The 17,948-nt window shown below is 38.0% G+C and overlaps 2 protein-coding genes across 6 annotated transcripts in view; both read right to left on the reverse strand.

Annotated features, from left to right (window-relative positions):
* Positions 1-17,948, reverse strand: part of LOC124126172 (adhesive plaque matrix protein 2-like) — a 145,791-nt gene that overhangs the window by 49,018 nt on the left and 78,825 nt on the right. The gene's annotated exons all lie outside the window — the stretch shown is intronic.
* The window catches only part of LOC124128670, a 58,035-nt gene continuing 42,664 nt past the window's right edge, over positions 2,578-17,948 (reverse strand). For 2 of the 5 annotated variants that reach the window (XM_048386039.1, XM_048386038.1), the window contains 8 exons: positions 7,142-7,263; positions 6,619-6,691; positions 6,318-6,439; positions 6,122-6,191; positions 5,553-5,683; positions 4,268-4,340; positions 3,803-3,924; positions 2,578-3,175 (listed from right to left, as the gene is read on the reverse strand). In XM_048386039.1, coding sequence (XP_048241996.1) covers positions 3,099-3,175; positions 3,803-3,924; positions 4,268-4,340; positions 5,553-5,683; positions 6,122-6,191; positions 6,318-6,439; positions 6,619-6,691; positions 7,142-7,263 — 790 coding nt within the window. In that variant the 3' untranslated portion in view covers positions 2,578-3,098. Of the gene's footprint in view, positions 3,176-3,802; positions 3,925-4,267; positions 4,341-5,552; positions 5,684-6,121; positions 6,192-6,317; positions 6,440-6,618; positions 6,692-7,141; positions 7,264-7,670; positions 7,744-8,010; positions 8,139-9,086; positions 9,163-10,113; positions 10,236-11,370; positions 11,453-12,738; positions 12,884-17,948 lie in introns of those variants that run through there. The other 3 variants (XM_048386041.1, XM_048386043.1, XM_048386040.1) reach the window with 3 other exon arrangements.

The following is a 17,948-nucleotide window of genomic DNA, read 5'->3' on the forward strand; positions in this document are numbered from 1 at the left end:
CTCGATTGATGTTTTCTCCGTTAGTACGAGTATTTGATTATTCAGTATTGTATTTAAAGACATTTTTGTTTATTATTGAGTGATATATGGAATATTTATATATTTCTACACTGTCAATTATTGTGATGAATTGTATAGATCTTGTTCATAGTGTCTGTGTTCATAGAAACATCTTTAGCAATGTATGGAACTCGTCTGTCATGTACTGTAATCAGAGAATATCTATATGTTAGTGTTAAGAAATGGTTTTCAGATCTGATTGCTCTTTAATGCCACGATAATGTAAAAATAATATTTTGCTGCAATTTTCACTCATTGAAACGCTAATTATACTCATTATACCGAATATACCTTATTTCTACGTGCCAAATTATTGTGGTTTATATTGACTGCATTGAACTTCGAAAAAGGAAGCAGTCACCACATATACCTTCTAAAAACTATAAATGACACACGACCACGAATGTAATTAGTAAAAAATAAATTTTATTCAGGGCAGTTTTCAATACATGTGCATGTTTGCTTGCTCAAAGCACCTGCCACAAACCACTTATGACTTGCTAGAACTCGGTTAACGCTAAATGCAAGCTCTATTTGAAATAATCTTTAACTGAAAAGTTTAGATTTAATTCTTGTCCAACATGGCTCATGGCGAAAGGTGTCACAAAAATAGACAATAATGTCCTACAAAGTTGTCGTTAGGTTACCGAAATTCAGATATAAGCTGCGGGAGAACTGATCACAGATCTTAACCCGCTGGATCACGACTGGGTCATTCTTAAAAAACACGATACGGAAGTGGGGCACATACAGGAGTCGCACCATGCAACAACATTTTAATAAACGTGCCTTACGCCGCACTTACAAACAATCAAGTCTGGACCAAACAAACTAGTGATTGATACTATACACAATGATCCAAGTTATAACGCCACTTAATCAACCAAAGTCACCGATATGGACCACATAGTTCTTTAAAGTAACTGCCAGTGTGAAAGGTGTGAAAACGCCATGTAAGCTCATAGTACAGAATAGCTTCGCGTGACAAGTGACGTGCTATATTTTGTAAATTATTGCCTCTGAATGTCTGCCCTAAATTATCTGGAAAGATTTAACCAGTCCTTTGATGGTGACATCTTGAAATTTTGAAATGCTTGGTTGGGCGCAAAATATCTTCCGATGAAATTTGAATGCAATTTGCATGCTCTAAAGAATCTAATAAGGAACAAGTCGATTGCTCGACACGAAGGGGGAACTTCACGATTGTAAAATCGAAATCATCCTTCTTGACATGCAGCTTGGCGCATGGGTTCGAATCTCGAATTCGCCCCGGTGGCCCAGTTCTATAAGGCGCCTCAATTCGCTGTGCAGAGTTGCGTCCTTTGGACAGGCCAGAAACCCATGATTGTGGGTTCGAATCCTGGTTCGCCCCGATTATGTTTCTAGGTTTGCTAGCACCATACCCGTGAGTGTGGGTTTCACCGAATTGGTAAACGTCTAAGACCTGCATCACTTCGGGCTTTCCTCCCACATTACGCTGACACGCCGTGATATAACTGGAATAGTGTTAAAAGCGGCGTTATAGCCAACTCACTCACTAACAAATATGGCAAACGTCTGGGTCCTTCATTCGGGTTTCCGCTCATGTCAGACTTACACGGCATCTAGTAACTGAAAAACTTAGTGAAACCCAAGAGTTTACGCGAGCCTACACATCGAATCTTGGCGTCTCGGAGACCATTAAGGCAATATTCAACTAAGCAAAACGTGTATACTTTGTAATTCTACCGGAATGCTGATTACAACTATCTATTCTTTCAGAACCACATAAGACCCGTGGAGATCCGAGGTAGAATAGGTCTTCAGCCACCCAGGCTTGCCGTAGGAGGCGACTTTGCTTGTCGTAAGAGGCGACTAAAGGGATCGGGTGGTCAGGCTCGCTGACTTAGTTTGAAATGAGATTTCAATTGCTCGGATCGATGCTCATGATATCAATCACTGGACCATATAGGTGGAATATGGCTGAGTGTGGAGTTAAACAACAAACCAACCAACCAACCAAAACCATATAAAATCGTATCACTGAATTCTTGAAAAAGGAAATGTGACTTCAATGACAAGAAACGGGAACATTGTAAGTAGACAATATTTCTTAGGATGTTTACACTGCAAGACTGCAGGACTTAGGACACAAAATAACAGTATTACCCCTCTGAATAGGTTCACTTTATTAGTGTATGCTTTTGTAAACCTAATATGAACACTCTTTGAAGAATTGTCCGAAGAGGAAATATATGAGACATTAGCATGTTCTCATATACCTACAGTACCGTCACAAGATGATATATTTAACCTTTTAAACCTTACACTGGCTGATCACATGATCATATTTCGCTTCAACTCATCATACTTCGTTCCCCGTCATTATCGATGTGAAGTTTTGTCATTTGAAGAATCCTCACAGTGGTTCATTACTTACAGAAAAAGCGACGATGGTTACGAAGTAAGTGTGGCGTAAAAGAGAGTAAGGCATTGTGATAACAGTTGTAGGTCTTGAAAAACAAACATACAAGTAGATTTCGTGAACAGTACCGTTTATTTCAGCGGAACAATCAACAAGGATTAACTCAACACGTCATTAGGGTACGGAACACGTGGGTTGAGTCATGTGAGTATCCCACATGTTTTTTACGTTTGGAACAACAGCATATAAGCCGTAGAGTTATCAAAACCGGAACCAAAGATGCTCTTTCGGACATATCAGAGTAATAATAAGTATGACCACAAAGTGTTCGTCAGTGGTTACATGAATTATGTATGGCCCACGTCATACATTGCGGTCATACAAGCATTTCGTATTTTTTCGGAAAGCCTCATTGAAAATAGCTTCATGTCGATAATCAAATAAGTCAACCCGTTTTCATTGACAATTTCACCCGAAGATAGAAAAACTAATGTTGGTAATACAAATCAAAAGTTGGTGACGACAAATAGAAAATTCCAATATGACACACATTGCCGTCATTCCACAATGTCACATCTACATGCAGAAAAGCTCAGAATAAACAGGAGTTTCAAAGTGCCAGCATTGAGGGCGGTTACAGGAACATGTTTACAAGAACTGAAACGATCAGTGACGTCGTCGCAAAGGTCACATGATCCGCAGCACTCCCACCTGTAACGAAAAAAAAATAGGACATTTCTATAATATGCATTTTTAGTGTAATATGTTTTATATGGAAGTGTAATGAATTGTTAAACGATGATTGTAACTGTATATTATCGTGTCTGTTGATATTCAGTAAAAGTTTATTTGCCTCGTAGTTTGATAATAATTAGTTCTCAGGAATGTAGAATTACTTAACGAAAGTTGTGATTAGGAGGTTATTATATTTAGATGCTGATGAGATGAGATGCTATGTAGATGCTAGTGAGATGTCTAAACTTTATAAGTGGACCGGGCACGTCCCTCTCATCTCTCACGTTATCATCTTATATTTCATCTGACATTATATCAAGACCAACTTTCGCGTGAAGACAACCTTTCACCCTGATGCTGAGTGTCATTAATGAAGTATGTAATGAGTACTGTGTACGTTATGTGCTTATAAATTAACTCCAAGGACATAAACTTGATTTGTTTCATATTAATACAAAAGTGATACTTGTGATTTTGGTATGCATCACACGAAATATCGCACGAGCAAGATGGCTGAACCCGGACATAATTCGGGTCTAGTGTAGGGTTACAGAAGTGATGTACATACTCCTAATAATGCATGGTTTTAGGAACAACACTTACATGTGGCTGCGGTTATCTTGTCGTTGGTGTCAGTCAGAAGATCTGCCTGGGTTGTTGAAGTACACCCTGCCTCGGTAGTGGTGGTGATAGCAGAGAGGCAGGTTTTCAGTGTAGTCAGGACACTTTAAGACATAAGTGTTGGAAACTATATTATTTCCCTCAATTAAAGTAATAACCACTTCAATCTTTCAGGTATGGAAATGTCAGAGTGAACGAGGAAAACTGAAACGTCGACAGAGTTGTATGGCGGTGGACAGCACGTTCAGCAAAGCAGTAAGATGACAATCACGTGCAGATTGACAGGAATAGGTATATGTTATCCATATTTACTAAAGAGATCTTTTTGTAAGGTCGCATGGTTACTCCTTGACAACGATAAGGGATAAATCCCAAAATTAATGCAGTTTCACTTGTTCATTGATATGCTATGAGATAACGTTATGTAATTGATGATGTTTCACTCACGTGCAATATGTCGCGCTAGTGGAAGCGTCTCCCTTTGCAGCGTTGACCTCACACTGGCACGTGGAAGTTAGGGCTGAAAATATATCAAGAGTATGTAAATGGCTTACTTACTATTCCAGTTTGTTACTTTGGTGTATATAAACAGGGAAACGAGCTGTCTATATTATGATTTAGACGAAACAGATACCTTGGTGCATATAAACAGGGGAACGAGCTATACATATTATGATTTAGACGGAACAGATACCTTGGTGCATGTAAACAGAGAAAGGAGCTATATATAATATGATTTAGACGGAACACATACCTTGGTGCACATAAACAAGGAAACGACACAGATTTAGACGAAACAGATACCTTTTTGCATATTAACAGCGAAACGAGCTGCATATAATATGATTTAGACGAAACAGATCCCTTTTTGCATATTAACAGGGAAACGAGCTATATATATTATGATTTAGACGAAACAGATACCTTTTTGCATATTAACAGGGAAACGAGCTATATACAATATGATTTAGACGGAACAGTTGCTTTGGTGGATACAAACAGGGAAACGAGCTATATATATTGTAATTGTGCCTGTCGGAACAGTTCGCGTTGATTAGTTTTGTTCAGAATAAAACTCTGGGGTTTTAACCGAAGTAGCCTTTGGTCTGTTTCCTGTACACTTTAAACGTACACCGCATTAACTAACTGACATAACAGAATTAAACGCACCGTAATCATCCTGCAATTACAACACAGATACATTGATAACACCTGACCATCGGTACCTCTAGCTCTCTAACAGTAGAGTCTAACCATTAAATTTGTTCTGGTTCGTTACAGTATGACTGTTGCAGTTCTTCTCGCCTCTTTCTTTGAATGACAGGTCAAGTGAACGTGGTTTGATGTTACACTCCGTTGATTGACTACTGACGTTGTGGGCGTGTCGGGTTTTATGCATAAATGAAACAATCACCTGACACATGTCACGCTACAGTTCGTATTGCTGCGGCTAGAATGTTTATCACTCTCGTCATTTCTTCCTACATTGATTTATATAATTGTATTTAATTAAATCATTCTAGATAACAGATGTTTGCGTTGTCGAATTTCATTATTAGGATCGGCTGTGTATTTCTGTCAGTTCCTTGAGGTATTCACACAGTTTGCACATCGGTTTTTTTGGTTCACACCAAGTATAAACCGACAACAATACACAGCCAATCCTTGAATATGACTATCTACAACATGGTTAGAACGAACTCCAAGAGACTCCTCAATATAAAGCAACTACCTGGACAATCGCCTGTTGGCAGTAGGGCTCTTGCTGATTCAGAAGCCGTTGCAATGGCGCTCTTGTTCGTAGTGCCGTCACAGCCGGTTGATTGAGCAGTACTCAGGCAGCTCAACTCAGCTTTGTAAGCGCTATAATAAGTACGTAGAAAAGATCAGATGAATATCATCCCAGGCCAGTACACAGATATGCATTTAGTTCTAGGATTTTCAGAGAAAGAACGATGTGTTCCTACATCAAGGATGTATTGGATGCGCGTATTACTAAAACTGTCTCAACCCGATTTCGTGAACAATAAGTGAGTTGTTTTATGTATTAGTTATATTGGTATATTCATCATACAGGAACAAAGGGGAGAGTTATTTCAATGTTTTAGATTTTTTATTTGGTTGTTTAACTCCGCAGTCAGCGGCCATTAAATACACGGGCCAAAATAAAACCAGTGGTTGAAACTATGAAGAATGTTTCATGACACTCAAACAACCAAGTCAACGGATCTGACCACAGGATTCATTTAGTTTCTCTTTAATTCTCTTGATATACATATAGTTCAACCATTTTCAACGTACGTGCATTTTTGTTCATCAGTCTCTTTTGTTGCAGCATCGAAAGTTCTCTGGCAGACACATGTGTCAAAATCTGGGAACAGCAATTCCAGAGTTATGTTATTTTTACATGAATCATTTCTCATAAACAGATGCATATTTCTAAAAATTATTTTGAATTAAACATTATTAGTAATGTCAATATTTGCAGTTTACTTACTGCAAGATGTTGTAGTTGTTACAGAGTTAGCGACAGCCGTCTTCAGGGCATCTATAGTGGTACCGCCAGCACAGGGATCCGTAGCCAGTGGATAGAGGCATGCATACTGGGCCTTGTAGGCACTAGGACAAAGAAGGAAACTGATATTGAACATACATAATAAAGTGAGACCATTATGAAGCGAATGCTTTATATTTAGTCTGATAGTATTGCACTCGCCTCTTACAGAGATGTGGACAAGACAAAATGGTGTTGCACTTAAACGCCGTCTCTTAACAATGAAAACTTTAGTTTAACTCACGTGCACTTCTTGGCATCAGTGGAGATGTCTGCTTTAGCTGCGTCAATCTCACACTGGCAGGCGGTGGTGACAGCTAAACATAAATAACAAGATGGTATCGAAAACATTATAAATATGTAACGGCAACCAGTCTCGATTATCAGCCGAAACGACTCCACCAAACGTAAAAGGCAAAAGGCAGTTACAATTAAAGAAATGGATCCCTGAAAGTCAGTGATGACACCAGGTGTTCGCGAAAAGAGTATGCATGGCATGCTCAACCGTAAGCACCGCTTCTCACAATGTTCATGAAAGTAAGTGTTTTTTGTGTCCTTACACCGCACAGATATACTTCTATCATTCGTCTGCGGCCTGTAAACAACCGGCACTCACACGTGTCACCAAAAGCTGTGAACACGGGAATCGAAAGCTTTTATTGATTCTACAAGCATCATTTAAAAAAAACCAGATGCATATTTCCAAAACTTCTCTCAAATTAAACATTTTTATAAATTAGTTATGCTAATATTTAAAGTTTACTTACAGCAAGATGTTGTAGATGTTACCGACGTAGCTGCAGCAGACCTCAGAGCGTCTATGGTAGTACCGCTTGCACAGGGTGCAGTGGTCAGTGAGTAGAGGCATGCGAACTGAGCCTTGTAGGCACTATGAAAAAGAAGGATGGAAAGTTTTTTAACTGACAGTGTCCACACAGAATACAGTAAGACCGTTAAGAAACGAAAGTTTTGTTTGACTTATTCTGGTGTTATTGTCCCCCGCTTCTTACAGACAAGGGGACAAACAGGGGAGGACGGTCTAACTACACCTGAGGAGAAAACGGAATTCTCAGACATCAGTTGATATCCCGAACACATACATGTACCCTGCACCAGCTAACAAGTGAGTAATGTATTTGATAAATGGAACTCTGCAATACTATTCTTTCCAATGTCGGCATTTCCGTTATTTTGGGATCATACATTGCACTCGCCTCTTACAGAAATGTGGACAAGAAAAAATGCTGTTGTACTTAAACGCCCTGTCTTAACAATGAAAACTTTAGTTTAACTCACTCGCACTTCTTGGTATCATCAGAGATGTCTGCTTTAGCTGCGTCAATCTCACACTGGCAGGCGGTGGTGATGGCTAACAATAGATAACAAGATGGTATTGAAAAGAAGTGTTCATAAGTAATGATAATGTAATGTCAGAACGTTATAAACAATATTTTTTTGTGTGATTGCAATGAAACCAAATTCCGTGGCTATTAATAATGCAGTAGAATATTCCCTATGTATTGTGTGCTTTTGCCCGTAACTAAGGTTTGCCTCAACAATGCGAGAGACGCGATGAGGCAATACAAAGTATACAGTTAACAGTACTATAATATACAGTTTATGAACGACAGTTTACCACAAGCTGGAGTAGTTAGTGCTTTCATCCTGTTCTCTACACCGGTAGCTAGGGTTATTACACTGGAGCTGTCATCACAGGCCATGGCTGTCTTCCCCTTTAAGCACGTGATGTAGGTCTGGGCGGCACTATGGACAACATAAAACGATGATATCACGAATGACGCTGGAAAAATATATACTACAATGTTACTAGTACGGCATTACATGGAGTTTTTTTTTATTTAGCACTCCAGTGTTTTCATTCATGAGACATGATGTGTGTGGACACAAATAGTGATTGAGTGAGTGAGTGAGTATGGCTTTACGCCGCTTTTAGCAATATTCCAGCAATATGACGCTGGGGGACACCAGAAATGGGCTTCACACATTGGTGGACGCAAATACGTTTCATAATCGAAAGAATGTATACATGATTGCATTTTTGGACCAACAACATATATATGTATATCATGCATATTTCTTCGTGTACTTAATGGCTGCACAATTTGAGATTATTTGCACTTATTTGTTTCACGATAGTACTTAATCGATAATAACATCAAAGAAAATGTTCAAAAAAACTAGTCGGGGGCGGTGCCGTGGCCAAGTGGTTAGCCAAGTTCGTCACGCCGAAGACCCGGGTCCGATTCCCCACATAGGTACGATGTGGAAGCTCATTTCTGGTGCTCCCCGTCGTGACACAGGAGGATTATTGCTAAAAGCGGCAATAAACCATACTCACACACTCACTCACTCTAACGTGTCTTTTCCTTTCACACAGATACAAACCGTACATAATACAACATGATCCTACTCGAAAGTCACCCACCATCTGGTGCTCTGATAAAAGGGATGTGGCTGATTTTGTGTGTTAAAGATAATATATGTTTTCAGACACTGCTTCAAAACAAGCAATTTCTTACAGTTTACTTTCTTTTACAGAATATCTGTTGTCATGCCATCAAGCAGTAAACGCTTTCATATATTCAAAGATATTACAGGTCCCCTAAAAACATTCATATTTCAAATGATCGATTCACTAGCTATATAGTATACTTTGTTTTACCCTTATCAAATGGCATTATGATATATTACCTGCAAACAGCTGCATCACCTGCGATCTGGTCAGTCTTCCAGAATTCTTTCTGACAAACACAGGTGTCCGTAAATGCTGGAAGTACACATGCAAAGAAATTGCAGATAGACATGAACATTAAAAGATGCAAAATGTATGTTGTACCCTTCCATGCATCTCTTGTATAATCTTTTTCTTAGATATCTATTAAATGTAGATTATATTAATGAGAACACCGTAAAGAATATATATGATACATGCATTTTGTAGAACACGTTAGATAACACCCACCAGTCTTATAGGTTATCACCTACCACACGATTTATTGTCAAATTATCTTTCCGCATATACCTTTTCCTATCACCCTATGCAACATAAAATATTCCGTTTATCATCATTTTCACAGCGCAAACTCCACTCACTTTTACATCACATCGTTCATCATGTAACTATTCATTTAGCATGTACACATAACACTCCATTAATCTTCAGTCTAATCATAATACCTCTCATACTTCACACTAGCTTGCACGTATCTAGATCTTTATTCAGCTCACGGAAGACGTTCTCATTTAAGCCTATGGTCAGGCCCTTTAGCATCCTAACATTCCTTCTATGTTACGCTGACCGCTCAACACTTTATCCACGTTGCCACTTTAACCATATCATCATTCGATTCCAAAACCGTCCAATGATTTGTGTACATAAACGTCCATCAACACATCGTCATTGCTCATTCAACCAAATATGTATAACTTATAAACTGCAATGATCACTTCATGGTAAGCAATCAAACTCATCAAACTATAACTCCTCCCGTCTGTCTGCCAGTTCCTTTGCCCAATACCTCAAATACACATCTTTGCTATCTATATGATCCATTTTTATCCGTCTACATTATACATTGTTTGGATGACAAGGCATCAGCAGTTGTCTGTGGTCTCGTCGGGGATCCCTCCTATTCCTCTGACCAATCTGTCATACACTAATTAAATCTACGCAGTTTATGTTCTACAGAAGTATCAACACATACATAATACAACATACATGCACTACAGGTATCTGCGTCATAATCCGTCCCTATGGTCCCGGCGTCAGTACCAGACAGGGGACAACCGGCGTCTCCCTTTGCAGAGGTCTCCAGACAGGTCAGGTACGTCTTCAGTGCACTGCGGAAAAGAAACATTTGATTCGCCTGAACATTGTACTTGAGCAAACCACAGATGCATATATGTATGGTTATTCTTCTCGCTATATGGATGAAATACTGAAAGTGAAATAAACAAAATATTGACTAACTCAAATGTTTCGCAAATACAAGTTCTAGTTGTCTGAAGTAGAAAGCAGTGTGCATACAACCCTTACAAGACCTCATATCACAAACTGATGGTAAAATTTATACATCTATTGGGGTCTGGTTTACTACTTTGTGAAGCTTTCCGGTGTTCAGCAAAGTTTCGTATTTCGAAGATTATCCAAGATCAGGGAGACCTTCAATAGTCGCCACAATGAAAAATTGTGAAAAAATAGATGATATGATCACCGCACGTCACATCGCCTATACAATAAGCATCTCCCAGTGAGAGTTGAAAACATTTTCCCGAACTTGAAGAAATGACTGGAAAGTCAGCTAGCCTGAACACCCGATCCGGTTAGTCGCCTCTCACGACAAACATAGTCGCCTTTTGCGGCAGGCATGGGTTGCTGAAGACCTATTCTACCCCGGACCTTCACGGTACTAGAATTAATCTCACGCTTTTGGAAAATGAAATAAATCATGTTACAAAATTGAAATCAAAGCTAGATTTTTATATAAAGCAATTGATTCTGCATGATCATGACGGGTGTTACTTTTACGAAAGTTCACTTAACGTTACGCCTGACATCCTATGCCGACACCAATACCAACCTTAAAGTAGAGCTATTTTGTCATTGATACAATTAATGTGTACAGTGAATCGTCATCACTGTAATGGTAATACACTGCTCGAAGTCTGTGGTTGAGTATGCAACATACCTTTACAGACTCACAAACTTATTGTTTCTTTTTCAATTACGACAATATAGATATTTCTTAAGTTCATTTCATCTTTTAGTTGGTACTTATGGCTTGTATTCATTGCTATATACTAGTATCACGGAAACGTTATTAAATTCAGTTAGTTGGTTGCTGTATCTGTTATAAATATGGTTGGAGACATATGAACTAAGCATGCACCTGTACATCATATTAGCTTTTCACTCATTTTACAAATGATAAGTAAAGTATGATGTGCAAATAATATGTCTTGTAAAAGGACTTACGCGCATTTCGCACCGGCCGCGGATGTGGCATATGTTGTTTTACAAGCGTCACACGTTTCTGCCGACGTTGGCGGACAGTAAACTGGAATAGAATGTTACATGAGTTTTAGGCTGATAAAATGTGTATCAAATCCCGAAATGCTCAGATCATGATTTTGTTATGAATAATGTGGACACAATTTATGGATAACAACTTCATGTAATAGCGCCGTTTCGGTACAGATCTTTATATCGTTGCTTGATTGTGTCTACATTGTCGCAATCAACTTCTTTGAAATACCCATTGAACAATGTTATAAGTAGGTAGATTGAGATGTTTATTACCGAGGCTCACTGTATTCAGAACTAACATGCTCTTGTGCAGCATCATTAAACGCATATTAAAATGAACATGATCACTGAACCGTTCACGCTTGTAGCCATTGTGGTACAACCTTAGTACTTGATATCAGTCATTGCATTTCTCTTCTTTCTTATTCAATAACCAAACATTATAACACAACAAGGTATACACTGACTTGGTTGATGCATGTCATCGATCCCAATTACGTGGATCGATGCTCATGATGTCAATCACTGGATTGTCTGTTCCAGACTCGATTATTTACAGACTGCCGTCATATATAGTTGGAATATTGCTGAGTGCGGCGTTAAACATCAAACCAATCAACCAATATGCCAAAGGCATATGTCTTGAGTACCATTATTATAAATTGTTTGTTTGTTTGTTGCATTTCAATTTGCACGGAACTCACGTGCATTAGCTTACCATGGCCGTTGCCGTGATGCGTTTTGGCAATCGGTTTTATTGTCATCTGCTTTGTTTTTTATCATCAAATTTCCGGACAAGGTAATGTTAAATTTTAGAAACTTAGATTTTACCCAGATATTTAAATGACAACTTTTCATGCAATGTTACGTAGGGTGACGTTTCTTTTGTGGTTCAATATATATATATATATATATATATATATATATATATATACACACACATATATATATATATATATATATATATATGTATATATATATTTATATATATATATATAAGTTCATCATTTACTTTAATGTGAAATATATAACGCCTCCAATTATTCATGAATCATACTTGAGTTCATGCTGATAATAACATCACATTTAAAACTTCTTCTAATTCAAGTATATTTAAAAGAAAACTGAGAGACATCGTTGTTTAGAATTGAACGGCAAATATACAGAGACGTTTTTTTAGGAAAAATATTGTCTGCAATTGCAAATAAAAAGTAGAAGTTAGAACAACATAACATACATTATTCATAATTCAAGATTCAAGATACATTTTAAGTATCTTACGTAAATGTAAGAAATCAGAGCGAATGAACAACCTACCAAGAAGAAGCATGGTCACGCCAAATTTCAACATAACTGGGGATGTTTACGTCAGCACCGTTTCTGCGTCTGGACGGAGAGACACTGCGACGGTTATTAGTGCGTCCCTCTATATGTAACGCGTGTCTCCATAGCACCGTGATGTTGTGTCACATGGCCTTGAGACAACAGTAACGTGATCAAGTTAATTCCCAATGTTAAGGTTTGATTGTGAAGGCGGGGCTTGACACTCCTTTAATCTTAAAACCAATAGTTCCTTTTGAGGGAGTGACGGAGTTGTTTTGCAACGACAGTTTGAATTAATAATAAATTCTTAAAATCTCGTATTGACAAGGTAATATAAAAAAGCACATGACGAAAGCGAGTGTTTCCAAAACGAATTGTCTGAGCATGTCACTGAGCGTCTATCAGTTGACGACATATCAATTTGGAGAACATGCCATACAACCGAGGGCAACAGTGTCAGCTAAGAGGAAGTCACATAAGAAAACATGAAATGTAGACACACAGGTTTTGCAGTGGTACAGTATCTTCAACGATAATTCCCAGTGGATTTAGTATCTCAGTTTGTTATATGAAATGCACCATCAAGTTATAAACGAGTACACGTCTGTCTATTCGCGCAAACGTCAAAATGTTTTTATCTCTTTACAGGCTTAATATGACACTACATGCAGGTACATGGATAAAGGTAGCACGCGTTCTGTTCTATCATGCAAGTGTTTCTATTATTGTCTCTTTGAAAGATCATTTTGGAGTCTTGCAAAGATGATCATGTAATTGAAATAATTAACATTCTTTTTTATCAATCTTTCAATTCTTTTAAGGTAGGGTCATATTTAAGGGCTACGTGTTTTAGTCTTCGCATTATTACGGCAAAGTTTAACATGATCGGGTATGTTTGTTTGAACACCGACGACGATTAGTGCGCCCCTCTATAAGTACATTTCAAACGTCAACGATTATCTTCCGAAACAGATTATGTTGGGTCTACCTGAATAGCGGTACAATTTAAATGACTGGTTCACTGATAGTCAGTTATGAATATTATGGTGTATACTCTACACGAAAGAAAAGTCACGAATGGAACATCGAAATCATCACTCGTGTCATACAGCTTAGTACATTTTGAATTCCCATGCCCAGATAAGACACTAGATGTGGTTTCACAGTTGTTTCTTTGATTTCCAATTATCTTGGCAAAGTTAGGTAATAGGAATTCCCATGGGTGCTATCTATGCCCTGATTTGACAAAGATACTGTCGAAACCGAAATCAAGGAACGCATTCATTTGGGTGAGCCTGAATACTTCTGAGTAGAGCTACTACCTGCCTTAACAGACGTCCCACATTCATTACAAATTGTACCAACAATTTCAAAACACACTGCTTGGAAACAAAATGATTATTGATGTGAAAATACCCTCACTTTATCAATGTATCATGATGGATAGTTGTGTAAAGATTTTAAATTGTTTTTTATGGTCTCTGATTCAAATATTCTTAGAGCCTTACTGATCAAATGCAGAGTAGACCCATTGTAGAGATAGTGCCATCGTTTACAAACAAGATATGTACTCAATGTCTCCTTCATTTAAATTTTATTTGGAGCAAAAGTGACAAAACCCTCACCTCATCTCTCTCCATTGTATGATTCCGACTACATCATAAGCATGTATTTATGAATTAGGATGAGATAATGATGACAGCAGATTATGTCTCTAGGTTTGTCAGCACCATGCCCGTGCTCATGGGTTTCACCGAGGTGGTGAGACCTGTAACGCTTCGGGCTTTCCACCCACATTAAGCTGACTCGCCATGACATAACTGGAGGCGTCAAACCAAATTCATTCACTCACTCACTCTTGGTCAAATTCCCTAAATGTTTTTGCCAATGAGAACCAATTATCTCGACCAGTGGTGCATGTGGCATTATCGATTTTTCATACCGTTAGCATGTACAATGTGGAATAAAATAATATTGAATATAATTAGAATATTTTGATTTGTGACCCAGCTACGACCAGTGTTTTCCTGCATGGTCGATATCACTTTTGAAACCAAAATGCCTAAGAAGTGAAATATCTGTGCTCTTTGAATTCCGATCCGAATTTAAACAGCCACAATTTTGTCCATTAATTAGCCTTTGCTGCAATAATCATGACATATCGTAATGCAATACGTATGTACATGTACAGTAACACATTTCTGCTATGTTATGTACATCTGCAGTTGCCAATAGTGCCATGATGAGATGTGCCCCATTATTTAGCCCTGCTAGCCAGTTGCATCTATCTGTTGGATTTATCAACAATGAGGAAAAACGCTTTCTACTGCTGTCATTTTTTTGCGTGTTCATCTTCGCCAATAAAGGCCTTTCCGATCAAACATGGTATTGCAGGCAATTTCAGGTTGGCTGATAACAAGAGTAATCGTTCCCGGCATATCATGCATTGCAATTAACCTGCGTTGCAAACGGATTGTTGCTGTACGTATTCAATGTAATCCTAAATAACGTTATAGATAATTACTGACTCTAAGGCGGATCAACCTTCAACTCTGATACTCTAGCACTGTTGACAACTAACCCTTGCACAATTAAACATGAAAATACACATTCATTATGCTGGGGAGGGACCAATTCTAAACCGAAATTCCTATGGGGTAGTTCGTCATGATGATCATGCCACCGACCGTTGCCATTATGGAATCTTTTATTGAACTTTATTGCTGCAGATAGATGAGTGATATATTAATATTTATCTAAAATACGATCATTAATAATTAATCAGAAGATAAACAGCTCCAGAAAATATGTTCGACACTGAGGCACGATTCAGTGTAAATATAAATAGTCTTAGTTTCTGGGTTTTTCATATTATATGACAGCAGTGAAAATTACAGAGGAGAAGTATATATTTTTCATTATATTTTCCAGTTTGTGCAGAGAATGCGTATGAAGAGAAATTCATCAAATGAATTGTCAGGCAACCAACACCCGAGAACCATCGATTGTATTATGTATTACGGGTTTGGCTATGACATCTCATAAATCTCAATGACAACACGAATGCCCCGTAAAACCTCCTCTGAAACATTTGTTTGCTTTTCTATTTTTTTGGAAATGGTAAATACTCTTAATCTCAGTGGATCATAAAAGTTCATGAGACAACACGCGAAAGCGAAAGGAACAGCTTTATTGATATATTGTGAACAGGTGAAGTACATGAAATCAACGTTTATTACATAGGACTACACAGTTAAATCATACATTGTCTTGATCGGGAACGTCAGTTTGTTTGATTCAAAGACATCGCGATTGATTACACACTAAATCAGCGAAAACTTCAAGGCGACGCTCTACTAGCATTTTCAAAGCCAGATTTGTGCCTATGATGTTATGATAAATAAAACGAAATATTTGAAATCTGATGGACTGAATGAACGCAACTATTTACTGTCTACAAATGATATTATGTTGAGATTTCGGATGGTTAAAGTAGGGCTTTCTATATCAACAAGCATGCACGAGTACGTGTCTGCTTGTTCTAGCCTAGACTTACATGTCGTATGCAAGTTTTATAGTGCAAGCCGTTTTAACATGAATACGACACTCAGACAGAGTATACTGGCCCAACCCGTCTTTGTTTTATCCCCTTATCCCCTGTGCGAGGGTAAAACACCAATACTATTAATAATATTTGTTTTGGTTTCACATTCTTTACAAACACCAAACATCAATAATTGTGATACCAATGGCATAACGGAATCCAACCATATGAAGAACATTCACATTACGTATCAGAATATGGCAGTCAGCTATTACAGGGGAAACGGTTTACAATATAGGGATTTCTTGACGCAACAACTGTTACAGCCCAAGAATGCCACAAAACTCAAAACATTTACCACGCCTCTAGCTTATTTTATGAAGGGCACGATGATGTGATGTTGGTAACTGTACACTTTCAGAAACGACCAGGTCCATTGCCACAAACACACCTCATATAAAATTTAATAATCTTCCTGTGAAATGCATCTTCCGAAGCAAGGGATCCGGAGTTAACTTACTATTAAAACTGGACTTTTATACACACATCAAACAAAAACGACGAGAAGCATTTCCTTCATTAAAAGAAATATCCGTTGTATGTTTCTGACTATATCATAAGCAAGTGCTCTTGAATCACTATCAAATAGTTATGATATTAGGTGCTTGCAAATAGGTGAGCGTAACCTGCCCGATCAGTGGCACCCGTCACGAATACATGCAAATGTAAGGCAATTGTTCATCTACAAGAACACGGGAAAGTTCGGTACAAGTCAAAGCAGGCCAATGCATTGGGCGGTATATCTGTCACTGATTCTCTGATACATAAATACTGATACTGCCCATGACCCCAAGTCAACGTCCCACAGGTCAATTCTTCCTGTAGATACAGCCCCCACATCACTCCCACATCACCCCACACCTTCAATATTGCATGTAGGGATTGGCTATTTGAACATAATTGAACATTATAAGCTTATGTTAAACGTCATAGCCAATATTAGCTTTGCTAATCCGATTAATATGTATAAAAGACCACGATCAGCCAGAAGTGGGTGCACAATTTGTGGTCAAGACGGTGCCTGCCTCTTACCTCCGTAATTTTGCGATGACATTTGCTTATAATGTTTGACATATTGTCCTGAACCTCTGGAGACACGGATATACATTTATGGTCACCACGTATGCCCATGAATCAATAAGAGCGATTGTGGTGTACAACGTTAAAACATTACATGTTTTGAAATAATTGAACTTGGTTGTGAATCATATATATATGCATGCATACATACTGGTTATATCTCTATGTTCTGGTGTGGGTTGGTAGCATGTTTGATATCTTTATATTATGATTACAGGACTTTGATACTGTAAGATGATTGACATTATAATATATCTAACTGATAATATAAAAAAGTCTATGAATGGTTGTTTAACTGACAGTATTCCATAAAGTGATAAATTTATTTTTGTCAAAATAAGAAAACAATTACGAAGAAATGATTTGGGTAGCTGGCTGTTTGTAATGGGTTTTTTTATCCGATTTAGTGATATACATATACACATGCACCTCACGTCCCTTTGACAAGTAATTATTAGGTGTCCGGTGACGTTAAATCAGTTTCCATACATAGGCTTCACATGCAGATGGGTTGTTTTAG

The sequence above is a fragment of the Haliotis rufescens genome, unplaced genomic scaffold (assembly GCF_023055435.1).
Source record: "Haliotis rufescens isolate VD_foot unplaced genomic scaffold, xgHalRufe1.0.p SCAF_6, whole genome shotgun sequence".
NCBI lineage: Eukaryota > Metazoa > Mollusca > Gastropoda > Lepetellida > Haliotidae > Haliotis > Haliotis rufescens.